The following is a 13,795-nucleotide window of genomic DNA, read 5'->3' on the forward strand; positions in this document are numbered from 1 at the left end:
TTGCAGAAAAGAAATTTGTTTTTCTCAGAGCGACATTGTACCCAACCCTTATGGCAAATAGAAACATGATCATTGTTATACTCCAGTTGGTCACGTAGAGCAAATATTTTTTTGTTACTCCATATAGGAGTCTGTGGTATGACAATTCAAACCACTCAACAAACTTTTGTTGAACACTTACCATGTCCCAGGCACTGTGATAAGTTCATAGTCCCTGCCCTCAACATGGAACCTAGTACGGAGGAAAGACCTTCAAACATCACAATACAGGGTGACTGGTGCAAGCATTAACTGAAGTCACAGGAACAGAATGAATATAATACTACCAGAGGGAATTAAAGTCTTCACAGAGAAGACTCTTGACTTAAATCTTTAAAGATGTACGGAGTATACCATAAAGTCAAGGGAAAAGGCATTTTAGGGAGGGGAAACAATATATGTCAAAGTACAGCAGTATCCCAGCTCATTCAGAAAAATATAGTAGTGGCCGAAGCCTGGGGTGCCCTGGGAAGGTGGAGGGAAATGAGCTTGAGAGGTAGGCAGGAGTCAGAGCATGGAAGTTATTAATAGTTTTCAAGGGAAATAGTGTGAGCAGATTTATCTTTCAGGAGGCTGACTGTCAGTAGTGCAGAGAGGATAGATTGGAGGGTGGTGAAATTACAGATTGGGCATCCAGTTAAGGTGAAATGATGAGGGCCTGAACCAAAGCAAACGCAATTGGGATGGAAAGGAAGAAACAATTTTGGTAGATGTTTGAGAGGTATGTGCAGAAGGACATAACGAATGAATGTGAGGGAAAGAGTAAAAGGATAGTTGAGGATAAGTCCCAGGTTTCTGACTTAGATTATTAGAAGCTGAATTTTAACCACTCCACCAATCTCTGAAAAAGATGATGTGGGTATTTATAGTATAAATCACAGTAATTAAAGCAGGGTGGTACTGGTCCAGTAATAGAGCTAAGGAAAAGCGTGGATTAGAAAGTCCAAAATTAGGCCCACGTGTATTTGATAATTTGGAGCTCTGGTTGCACAGTGGTTACAGCTCGGCTGCTGACCAAAAGGTCAGCAGTTCAAATCCACCAGCTGCTCCTTGGAAACCCTATAGGGAGTTCTACCCTCTCCTATAGGATTGTTATGAGTCAGAATTGACTGGACAGTCGAGGGTTTATATATGGCAATTTAGTATACAATAAATGGAACAGTTTAATTCCTTCTGGAATAAATATCTTGGACATAGTCTAGATAACTTGAACAACTATTAGTCGGCTTTGGGCATTCTTGAGGGCAGGCCTTGCCCCTTGTGTGGTGGTGGGAAGGTGGGCTTTCCTCTGGTACTCACAGACTATTAACTAAGAAGGTGGGGGCTCCCCTTTTCATGAGTAGAGGTGCTACAAAGCCCCCTATTTCTTGTGTACCATCCAGGATTAAGGGAGGTTAAGACTAAGGCCTACCTCTGTGTATGGGCCTTTGATGGCATAGCTATATTCTTTAAGTTTATTCCTTGCTAAATGCCCCCTTGCCTGCCTCTCCTGCAGCCTATACTTTAATCTCTTGGGGATGTCCAAGAATGGGGGTAAAGATGTATTTATTTGACAAAGGGAAGTGGAGAAGAAATGGTTGACATTACCTTCCATATAGATCCATCATGCACAACTTCTCACCACTCCCACTACTACCACCCTACTCCAAACCACCATCCTCTTTCACCTTTATTATTACAATGGCACTCTAACTGGTCTCCTTGATTCTGCCTTTGACTCCTATAATCTCTTTTCAGCATAGCACCTAGAGTAATCCTTTTCAGAGCTTAAGACAGCTCATGTTACTCCTTCACTCAAAAACCTTCATATAGCTTTCCATCTTACCCATATCATGTATAGCAAAATGAAACATTGCCCGGTCCAGCACCATCTTCATGACCATTGGTATAGGGGACTTACAGGGAATTTGTTATTGTAAAAAGTGAGATCACAGTATACACTGTTTACTACACCTTGCTTTTCTAACTTGGCAATAACGTGTCATGTCATCGTGTCAAAACTGTAATTGCTATATATTTAAATAGCATATATCTTGGATAATATAATGAAAGTACTAAAAATTATGAAAAATTTGGTTAAATTGTGTTGCAGCTATTTAAATATTAATCAATTCATGTCATCAAGAATGAAAGAAAAGTTGGTGAATGCATTTTAATAAACATTTATTACCAAGCCAAGTATGTTGCTAAGCCCTGAGGAATCATCTCTTTGCTCTGTAAATACACGTAGAGAGCTCTTCATTTTTGAACATCACAGTGTAAGAAGGATAAACGGAAGCTTGTTCAGAAGAGAGAAACAAGGGATGTCTAGTGAGAGAATTAAAAGACAGGAACTGGGAGCTAGGTAATGGGTAGACTGGAGATGACTGCTGTCTTCAAGTATTAAAGGCCCATTGTATGGAAGAGGAATTACACTTATTTTATTTGAACCCAGGAAGTAGAATAACAACAAATGTAGAAGACTTATGGGGAGAAAGAATTAAACTCAGAATAAAAAATAACTTTCTAACAGAAAAATTAAGATAGAATGGACAGCTTTAGGGTCCAAACAGGCACTTGGTAATGTGCTGTGTGAAGATTTCAAAATTGGGTGGTTCAACCTAAATAACTTTAAGAGCCCTTTCAACTTGGAATGACATGGCTCTAGTAGTTATTGTAATTTTTTGTTTTCCTTAACAGATTATTATTATGACCGTTATTTTTAATGGAAGATGATTGAAAGTGAAAACCTAAGCCAAGAAGAAATAATTAAAGAATTGGTGAGTCAAAGCTAAATTTCTTTCAACAACAGTGGTGAGGATATTAAAAGGAACGTTTTTGCACATCTTTTCGGAAGTGGAAGGATTATCTAGAGATCTGTTCTATCCCATAGCTTTTGAAAGCAAAGGAAAGTCATATGTGTGGTACAACTCTCCCTCTAGTCAGGGTATAAAAATAGCATCAGTGCAATTGACAGTTTATAATTTCTAATGGCAAAAATAATTTTTGGTTTTTTTAAAATAGGTAATAACCCAAATTCTTTTTTTTTTCAAACAGTGTTTATGCAATGGTTTATCTTATGAGATGGTTGGACAAGAAGGATCAGATACTACAAAACTGGAGATGTTTTTCTCAGGGTATCCCCGTATAGTTGGATTATCATTATTTCCTAATTTAACAAGTCTCACAATTATTGCTCAAGATATAAAAGAAATTTCAGGGTTAGAGACTTGTTTACTACTTAAAGAACTTTGGATTGCTGAATGCTTCATAGAGGTAAGTCTAAACATACGACCTTACATGAAAGCTTTTATCCTGAATTCTTTGGCGTAGGTTAAAACAGATAAGTGGGCAAAAGATAGAAACAGATTTATGCAAAGGAGAAAATATAAATAAGGAACCAAAACATAAACATATTCTGCTTTTTTATCAAATTACCCAGTATTACCTAGTAGGAGTCCCTGAGTCGTGCAAAAGGTTGAGCACTGGAGTATATAGTTTGAACTCATCCAGAGGCCTGGTGATCTGCTTCCAAAAGGTCACAGCCTTGAAAACCCTTGGAACATGGTTCTACTCTACAACACATGGGGTCACTATGAGTTGAAATCAACTCAATAGCAACTAGTTTGTTTTGATTCCTTACTTAGTGAAATCCGGTTTATTTAGACGCTGTTGGTTGTGTAGAAATTAGAGCTTTTATTTTTTTCAAAAAGGGCCATTTAATACAAAAATCATTTGGATTCCTATACACCAATAAAGAGAACGATGAAAAGGAAATCAGGACAACAATACCATTTATAATAGCTCCTAAAAAAATAAAATACTAACCAGGGTTGTAAAAGACCTATACAAAGAAAACTACAAAACATTACTCCAAGAAACCAAGAGATCTACACAAATGGAAAAACATATGATGCTCATGGATAGGCAGACTCAACATTGTGAAAATGCAGTTCTACCCAAAGCAATTTACAAATACAGTGTAATCCTGATCCAAATACAAGCAACATTCTTTAAAGAGATGGAAAAATTAATCATTAACTTTATATGGAAAGGGAAGAAGCCCTGGATAAGTAAAGCACTATTGAAGAAGAATAAAGTAGGAGGACTTGCAGTAAGTACCTGACCTCAGGACCTGCTGTACAGCTACTGTAGTCAAAACAGCCTGGTACTGGTACAATGACAGATACATTTACCAATGGAACAGAATTGAGAACCCAGATGTAAATCCATCCACCTCTGGTCACCTGATCTTCAACAAGAGCCCAAAGTCCATCAAATGGGGAAAAGACAGTCTTTTTAATAAATGATGCTGGCAAAACTGGATGTCCATCTGCAAAAAAATGAAACAGAACCCATACCTCATACCATATGCAAAAACTAATTCAAACTGAATCAAAGACTTAAACATAAAGTCAAAAACTGCAAAATTCATACAAGAAAAGATAGAATCAATGCTAGAGGCCCTAATGGCATTAACAGGATACAAACCATAACCAACAACACACAAATTCCAGAGATAAGCTAAATAACTGGGATCTTCTAAAAATTAAATACTTATGCTCATCAAAAGGCTTCACCAAAAGAGTAAAAGAGAACCTACAGACTGGAAAAATATTTTTGGCTATTACAAACCAGACAAAGGTCTAATCTCTAAAATCTACAAGAAAATCCAACACCTCTACGACAGAAAGACAAATAATCCAATTAAAAAATGGGCAAAGGAAATGAACAGACACTTCACCAAAGAAGACATTTAAGCAGCCAACAGACACGTGAGGAGATGCTCACGATCACTAGCCATTAACCTGAAACCCAGTGCCGTCGAGTCGATTCCGACTCATAGCAACCCTGTAGGACAGAGTAGAACTGCCCCATAGAGTTCCCAAGGAGTGGCTGACGGATTCGAACAGCCAGTCGTTTGGTTTTCAGAGGTAGCACTTAACCACTACGCCACCAGGGTTTCCCACTAGCCATTAAAAAAAGCCATTAGAGAAATGCAAATCAAAACCACCATGAGATACCATCTCACCCCTGCATTACTGGCACGAATCAAAAAAAACAGGAAATAACAAATGTTGGAGAGGCTTCAGGGAGATCGGAACTCTTATGCACTGCTAGTAGAAATGCAAAATGATACAACCATTTTGGAAAACGATATGGCACTTCCTTAGAAAGCTAGAAATAGAAATACTATATGATCCAACAATCTCACCCTATGAATATATCTTAGAGAATTAAGAGTCGTTACACAAATAAACAATGCACACCCATGTTCGTTGTTCACAATAGCAAAAAGATGGAAACAACCTAGATGCCTATCAACAGATGAATGGATAAACAAACTGTGGTACATACACAAAATGAAGTATTACGCAACGATAACAATGATAAATCTGTGAAGCATCTCATAACATAGATGAATCTGGAGGACATTATGCTGAGTGAAATAAGTCAATCACAAACGGGGAAATATTGTATGAGACCACTACTTTAAATACTCATGAAAAGGTTTACATACAAAACGAATCTTTGATGGTTACGAGGGAGGGCAAGGGTGGGGATGGAAAAACACTTAATAGACAATAGATAAGTGGAAACTTTGTTGAAGTGTAAGACAGTACACAATTCTGGGGAAGCCAGCACAACTTGTACAAGGCAAGGTCACGGAAGCTCCAGAGACACATCCAAACTCCCTGAGGGACTGCATTGCTGGGCTGAGGGCTGTGGGGACCATAATCTCGGGGAACATCTAGCTCAGTTGGCATAACATAGCTTATAAAGAAAATGTTCTACTTTCTACTTCGGTGAATAGCACCTGGGGTCTTAAAAGCCTGTGAACAGCCATCTAAAATACTCCACTGGTCTCATCTCTTTGGGAGCAAGTGAGGTGAGAATGAAGAAAATTAAAGATACAAGGGAAAGGTTAGTCCAAAGGACTAATGGACCGCACCTACCATGGCCTCCACCAGACTGAGTCCAATACAACTAGATGGTGGCTGGCTGTCACTGCTGACTGCTCTGACAAGGGTCATAATAGAGGGTCCCGGACAGAGCTGGAGAAAAGTGTAGAACAAAACTCAAACTCACAAAAAAAAGACCAAACTTACTGGCCTGACAGAGACTGGAGAAACCCGAAGAGGATGCCCCCCAGACACCCTTTTAGCTTAGTAATGAAGTCACTCCTGAGGTTCACCCTTCAGCCAAAGATTAGACAGGCCATAAAACAGAACGAGACTAAAGGGACACAACCCAAGATTGAGAGAGGAGGACGCTGACATGTCGTGGGGTTGTTAACCAATGTCATAAAACAGTACTAACTCTTTAATGAGAAGCTAGTTTGTTCTGTAAACCTTCATCTGAAGTACAATTAAAAAAAAAGAGATAGATGAAAGAAAACAAAAAGCTGTTCAATTGTTTAATGCCTTCTATGAAATCAAATTATACATTCACATTAAAGTATTAAATCATTCTGGAATTCTTATGAGAAAAAAGAGTCCCTTTATTCCCTTCATCTCATTATTTTTCTTCTTTACAAGAAAACTCTTTCATTGTTTGCTGTTTCTTACTTATTTTTTGTTTCCTGAGATCTGCTACCTATATTTCAGCTCTTTTTGTTGTCTTGCCCTCTTGACTGAGCTGGGATCTCTGCATTTGTCTTATGTTTGTAATGGTAGTGACTTCCTTATGTTCAGTCATTGTTGCCAAACTTTGATCATAATTTTTATGCCTTTTGATATACTCTTTTCTCAGGAGGGTTCTTAAATAAGCTTTTTTCCCTTTTTCACAGAGTTTCTTTGTATAGATCTTTTTTTTTTAAATTAAAATGTTTTATTGTGTTTTCGGTGAACAGTGACACATAAAATTAGGTTCCTATTTAACAATTTCTACACAATTTGTTCAGAGACAGTGGTTACATTTTTCGTAGCATGTCAACTTTCTCGTTATTTCCATTCTGGTTGTTTCGTTTCCAGTAATCTAGTTTCCCTGTCTCCTTGCCTTCTTGTCTTTGCTTTTGAATAAATATTGACCATTTTGTCTCATATCAGTGATTTTTTAAAGACGCACAGTATTCATGGATGTCATTGTTTATTTTATGAGCCAATCTGTTATTTAGCTAAAAGGTGTCCTCATGGAATAGTTTCGGTCCAAGGTTTAAAGATTATTTCAAGGTGGATACTCTCAGGGAATCTTTGTATAGATCTTATGCTACTTAAAAAAAAAATTTTTTTTGTGGTAAAATATGTATAACAGAAAATGTACCCTTTTAACCTTTTTTAAAGGTGCAGTTGGCATTAATTACATTCACAGTGTTGTGTAAACCTCATCATTATCTGTTTCCAGAACATTCCCATCATCCCAAACAGAAACCCTATACCCATTAAGCAATAACTCCCAATCCCCCCTCCCTCCAGCCCCTGGTAACTACTATTCTTTCTGTCTCTATGAATTTGCCTGTTCTAGATACCTCAAGTAAGTGGAATCATTTGTAGTTTTGTGTCTGGCTTATTTTACTTAGCATAATGTTTTCATGGCTCATCCGTGCTGTAACCTCTACAGAATTTCATTACTTTTCATGGCTGAATGATATTCCATTGTGTGTATATACCACATTTTGCTTAACACCTGTTGATGGACACTTGGATTGTTTCTACTTTCTGCCTCTTGTGAATAATGCTGCAATGAACATGAGTGTACAAATACATGTTTGAGTCCCTGTTTTCAGTTCTTTTGAGTAGAATTGTTGGATCTGGTAATTCTATGTTGTACTTTTTGAGGAACCACTAAACTCTTTTCCACAGTGGCTGAGCCATTTTAAATTCCTTCTGGTAATGTACCAGTGTTTGGTTCAAATTTCTCCACATCCTCACCAACACAGTTATTTTTCTTTTTTTGTAGTTGTCATCCTATAGTTGTGAAATGATGTCTCCTTGTGGTTTAGATTTGCATTTTCCTAATGACTAAGGATGATGAGCATCTTTTCATGTGCTTGTTGGCCACTTCTTATCTTTTTTGGACAAATGCTATTCAAGTCCTTTACCCATTTTTTAGCTGGGTTGTTGATGTTGTTTTTTTTTGTTGCTGTTGAATTGTAGGGATTCTTTATATATTCTGGGTATTAATCCCTTATCAGATACATGATTTGCAAATATTTTCTTTCTGTGGGTTGTCTTTTCACTCTCTTGATAGTGTTCTTTGATGCCCTAAAGTTTTTAATTTTGATGAAGTCCAGTTTTTCTGTTTTGTTGCCTGTGCTTTTAGTGTCATATCTAAGAATCCACTGCCAAATCCAATTCAGGGAGATTTTCACCTATGTTTTCTTCTAACAGATTTAAAGTTTAGGTCTTAGATAGGTCATTGATCCATTTTGAGTTGACTTTTATATGTAGTATAGTAGAACATTTATGTTGAAAAGCAGTAAAGCAGAATATATCAAGAGCCACAAATTTTTTTTTTTAACTCAGAAATCCTTAGTCTAAGATTTTATCCTAGAGAATTAATCCAACAGCAAAAAAAAAAAAAAAAAAAAAACTGTGTTCATGAAGGTATTTGTTGCAGAAGTATTTATAATAGCTAAAAATTTGAAATGTATTTGCCATACGTGAAGTAATTCTTTAAGTCATCAACTTCATGAAATATTTTAGAGGTATTAAATATTATAATTTTAAAAATTATAAAAACATTTTAGAGGCAGGTCAAAGATGGTGGAGTAGCCTGATGCTTCCAGTGATCCCTCTTACAACAAAGACCCGAAAAAACAAGTGAAGCAATTATTTATATGTCAAGCTAGGAGCCCTGAACATCAAAGGCAAAGTTAGGAAATCAGACTGAGCCACAGGGAGAGGGAGAGATGGTTCAGAAGCAGTGAGGAGTTGCTGGACCTAACTTGACAGGAACCAGAGTGCCTCAGGCACGATTCCCTGATGTGACCTCAGCGAGGCTGGTGGTGTTCAGGACACGAGTTCCTCAGGGAGAGACAGCGAGTTGCACAGTCTACTCACACCTCCAGAATCAGAGAATAGCGCTCTCAGCAGAAGCTAAGTACTTGTGTCTATTTTATTGCACCCCCAACCCCCAAGCCAGCTTCAGTGATGGTCGATTTCCCTGGGCCTGAGATAGGTCCTGCTACAAGCCCTCAGCCATTCTCCTGGCCTTGGAGAAGGAATAAATTAAAAACAGGGTGAAAAGATAATCTGCTGGCTCCCCAAGCTAAGAACTCAGGGCAGAATCAGCTGCAGTCCAGGCAGAAATGATCCGCAGGCTTTGAATGCCGTTCACCCCTGCGTGGACCTGCGTGGGCCCATTTCAGGAGATTAGACCCTTGTTGGCAGACTGCAACATTATATGTGCCTGAGATCTGATTTTAACTGTTTCAGCTATGTGGTGAAGAGGTGGGTTTTTGACATTTGACAGTGCTCTGCCTATTAAACAGGGTCCTCACCTACCCATATCAGGGGCCTGAGGGCTGGAGGCTCCCCCCATACCACCTAGCCACCCACGACAGGGGTCCAAGGATAAATGGTGCGTCGGAGTCCTTACAGCCAAAAGCAATGGGTGCCCATGGTTCAGCTGCATAATCCAACCACCTGTGTGCTCTAGGGAACAGGGATGCGGTTTCCTCACAGACGCTTGGGGGATGGTTGTCAGCCCCCTGCCTTGTTCAGAGCATGATCCACTGCTGCGACCAGATACCTGTGCCTACACCAGTCACCCCTGCCCATCTAAGACTGTAGGACAGAACCTGCACCACATACTTGGTGACTGACTACCTGGACACCTGAGCTGAACCCATAAAATAAAAGTGAAGGGACTCCTAGGCTCATATATGTGGAAACAGCTATAGCCACCAGGTTACAGGACAGTAGAGCTTCAAAAACCCAAAAACCCCAAACCCATTGCTGTTGAGTCAATTCTGATTCATAGTGACCCTTAGGACAGAGTAGAACTCCCCCATAGAGATTCCAAGGACCGCCTGGTGAATTCAAACTGCTAACCCTTTGGTTAACAACTGTAGCACTTAACCAGTACACCACCAAGGTTTCCTAGAGCTTCAGAGGTGCTCTCTCAAGCAGCCTATCTGGGTATATCAAAACAGAACAAAGCAAGAAGCTAGGATATGGTAAGCAAACATAAAATAAATTAATGCAATAACTTATAGATGGCTTGGAGACAGCAGTCAATATCAAATCACATAAAGAAGCAGACCATGATCACATCAGCAAGCTCTTAAAGAGTCAAGGACTCTTCTGGATGTAGAGGTCTTCCTGAAATTACTAGAGGCAGAATACAAAAGATTAATTTACAGAACTCTTCAAGAGATCAGGCAAAACACAGAACAAGCCAAGGAACACATAGATAAAGCAGTGGAGGAAATTAAGAAGGTTATTCAAGAGCATAATGAAAAATTTAATAGTCTGCAAGAATCCATAGAGAGACAGCAATCAGAAATTCAGAAGATTAACAATAAAATTTCAGAATTAGCGCAATAGAAAGTCAAAGGAGCAGAATTGAGGAGCTGGAAGACAGAATTAGTGACGTGGAAGATAAAACACTTGGCACCAATATATTTGAAGAAAAATCAGACAAAAGAATTAAAAAAAATGAAGAAACTTTTAGAATCATGTGGGACTCTATCAAGAGAAATAACCTACAAGTGATTGAAGTAGCAGAACAAGAAGGGAAAACAAAAAATACAGAGAGAATTGTTGAAGATTTGTTGGTAAAAAACTTACCTGATATGGTGAAAGATGAGAAGATATCTAAGATGCTCATCGAACCCCACATAAGGTAGATCCCAAAAGAAAGTCACCAAAATGTATTATAATCAAACTTTCCAAAACCAAAGAGAATTTTAAGAGCGGCTAGAGATTAAAAAAAAAAAAAAAAAAAAAAGTCACCTACAAAGGATAGTCAATAAGAATAAGCTCGGGCTACTTGGCAGAAACCATGCAGGCAAGAAGGCAATGGGATAACTTATATAAAGCATTGAAGGAAAAAAAAACTGCCAGCCCAGAATCATATATCCAGCAAAACTGTCTCTCAAATATGAGGGTGAAATTAGGACATTCCCAGATAAACAGAATTTTAAGGAATTTGCAAAAACCAAACCAAAACCACGAGAAATACTAAAGGGAGTCCTCTGGTTAGAAAAACAATAATATCAGATATCAACCCAAGACTGGAACACAGGACAGAGCACCCAGATATCAACCCAGATAGGGCAATCACAAAAATAAATAAAGATTAAAAAGAACACTCAAAACAGGGAAACAGCGATGTCATAATGTAAAAGATGACAGCATTAAATCAATAAAGAGGGACTAAAAAATGTAGTCACAGATCTTTCATATGGAAAGGAACTCAAGATGACATAAAGAAATAAAAGTTTGGTTTAAACTTAGGAAAATAGGGGTAAATATTAAGGTAACCACAAAGGAGGCTAACAATCCTACACATCAAATTAAATACAAGAAAAATGTAAAGACTCAACGAAAACAAAAGCAACGACAGTGAAAAAGAGGAAAAGAAAATATATAAGGAAAAACTACTCTGCACAAAAAATTAAGTAGAAAAAATAAACTGTCAACAGCACACAAAAAAGGACATCAAAATAACAGCACTAAACTCATACCTCTCTATTATTATGCTGAATGTAAATGGACTAAATGCACCAGTAAAGAGACAGAGTGGCAGAATGGATTTAAAAAACATGATCCATCTCTATGCTGCCTACAAGAGACACACCTTAGACTTAAAGATGCAAACAAACTAAAACTCAAAAAAAACTCAAAGGATGGAAAAAAATATATCAAACAACAATCAAAAAAGAGCAGGAGTGGCAATATTAATTTCAGACAGAATAGACTTTAAAGTAAAACCCACCACAAAGGATAAGGAAGGACACTATATAATGATTAAAGGGACAGTATACCAGGAGGATATGACCATATTAAATACAGCGCTTCAAGATACATAAAACAAACTCTAACAGCACTGAAAAGTGAGATAGTTAGCTCCATAATAATAATAGGATACTTTAACACACCACTTTCAGTGAAGGACAGAACATCCAGAAAGAAGCTCAGTAAAGCCATGGAAGATCTGAATACCATAATCAACCAATTTGACCTCATAAACGTATACAGAACACTCCACCCAAAAGCAGCAAAGTATACTTTCTTTTCCAATGCACATGGAACATCCTTTAGAACAGACCACTTATTAGGTCACAAAGCAAGCCTTAACAGAATCCAAAACATTGGAACATTACAAAACATCTTTCTCTGACGATAAAGCCATAAAAGTGGAATTCAGTAACAGAAAAAGCAGGGAAAAGAAATCAAACACTTGGAAACTGAACAACACCTTGCTCAAAAACGACCAGGTTATAGAAGACATTAAGGATGGAATAAAGAAATTCATAGAATCCAATGAGAATGAAAACACTTCCTATCAGAGCCTTTGGGACACAGGTAAAGCAGTGCTCAGAGGTTAATTTACAGCAATAAATGCACACATAGAAATAGAAGAATTATCAAATCAAAGAATTATCCCTTCAACTTGAACAATAGAAATAGAGCAACAAAAGAAGCCCTCCGGCACCAGAAGAAAACAAATAATAAAAATTAGAGCAGAATTAAATGAAATAGAGTACAGAAAAACAATTGAAAGCATTAACAAGACCAAAAGCTGGTTCTTTGAAAAAGTTAACAAAATCGATAAACCATTGGCCAAACTGACAAAAGAAAAACAGGAGAGGAAGCACATAACCCGAATAAGAAATGAGATGGGCAATATCACAACAGACCAACTGAAATTACAGGAATCGTATCAGATTACTAAGAAAAATTGTATTCTAACAAATTTGAAAACCTAGAAGAAATGGATGAATTTCTAGAAACACACTACCTACTTTAATACAAACAGAGGTAGAACAATTAAATAAACACATAACAAAAGAAGAGATTGAAAAAAGTAATTAAAAAACTCCCAACCAAAGAAAGCCCTGGCCCTGACTGCGTCACTGAAGAATTCTGCAAAACTTTCAGAGAAGAGTTAACGCCACTACTACTAAAGGTATTTCAGAGCATAGAAAAGGATGGAGTACTCCCAAACTCATTCTATGAAGCCACCATATCCCCAATCCAAAAAAACAGGTAAAGACACCACAAAAAATGAAAATTATAGAGCTATATGATGGTGTAGTGGTTAATTGCTAGGGCTGCTAAGCAAAAGGTCGGCAATTTGAACCTACCAGGCACTCCTTGGAAACTCTAAGGGGCAGTTCTACTCTGTCCTTATAGGGTCGCTATGAGCTAGAATCAACTTGACAGCAACGGGTTTGGTTTTTTATATCCCTCATGAACTTAGATGCAAAAATTCTAGCCAACAGAATTCAACAACACATCAAAAAAATAATTCACCATGACCAAGTGGGATTCATACCAGGTATGGTTCAACATTAGAAAAACAATTAATGTAATCTGTCATATAAATAAAACAAAAGACAAGAACCACATGATCTTATCAATATGCAGAAAAGGCATTTGACAAAGTCCCATACCCTTTCATGATAAAAACTCTCAGCAAAATAAGAGTCGAAAGGAAATTCCTCAACATAATAAAGGGCATTTATACAAAGCTAACAGCCAACATCATCTTAAATGGAAAGTCTGAAAGCATTCCCCTTGAGAACAGGAATCAGACAAGGATCCCTTTATCACCACTCTTATTCAACATTGTGCTGGAGGTCCTAGCAATTAGGTTAGGTAAAGGA

At 37.7% G+C, this 13,795-nt stretch overlaps 1 protein-coding gene across 1 annotated transcript in view; it reads left to right on the top strand.

Annotated features, from left to right (window-relative positions):
- Positions 1-2,243: 2,243 nt before the first annotated feature.
- The window catches only part of LRRC9 (leucine rich repeat containing 9), a 134,971-nt gene continuing 123,419 nt past the window's right edge, over positions 2,244-13,795 (top strand). The window contains exons 1-2 of the mRNA XM_064292546.1: positions 2,244-2,798; positions 3,076-3,294. Coding sequence (XP_064148616.1) covers positions 2,751-2,798; positions 3,076-3,294 — 267 coding nt within the window. The 5' untranslated portion in view covers positions 2,244-2,750. The remainder of the gene's footprint in view (positions 2,799-3,075; positions 3,295-13,795) is intronic.

Source organism: Loxodonta africana, chromosome 10, assembly GCF_030014295.1.
Source record: "Loxodonta africana isolate mLoxAfr1 chromosome 10, mLoxAfr1.hap2, whole genome shotgun sequence".
NCBI lineage: Eukaryota > Metazoa > Chordata > Mammalia > Proboscidea > Elephantidae > Loxodonta > Loxodonta africana.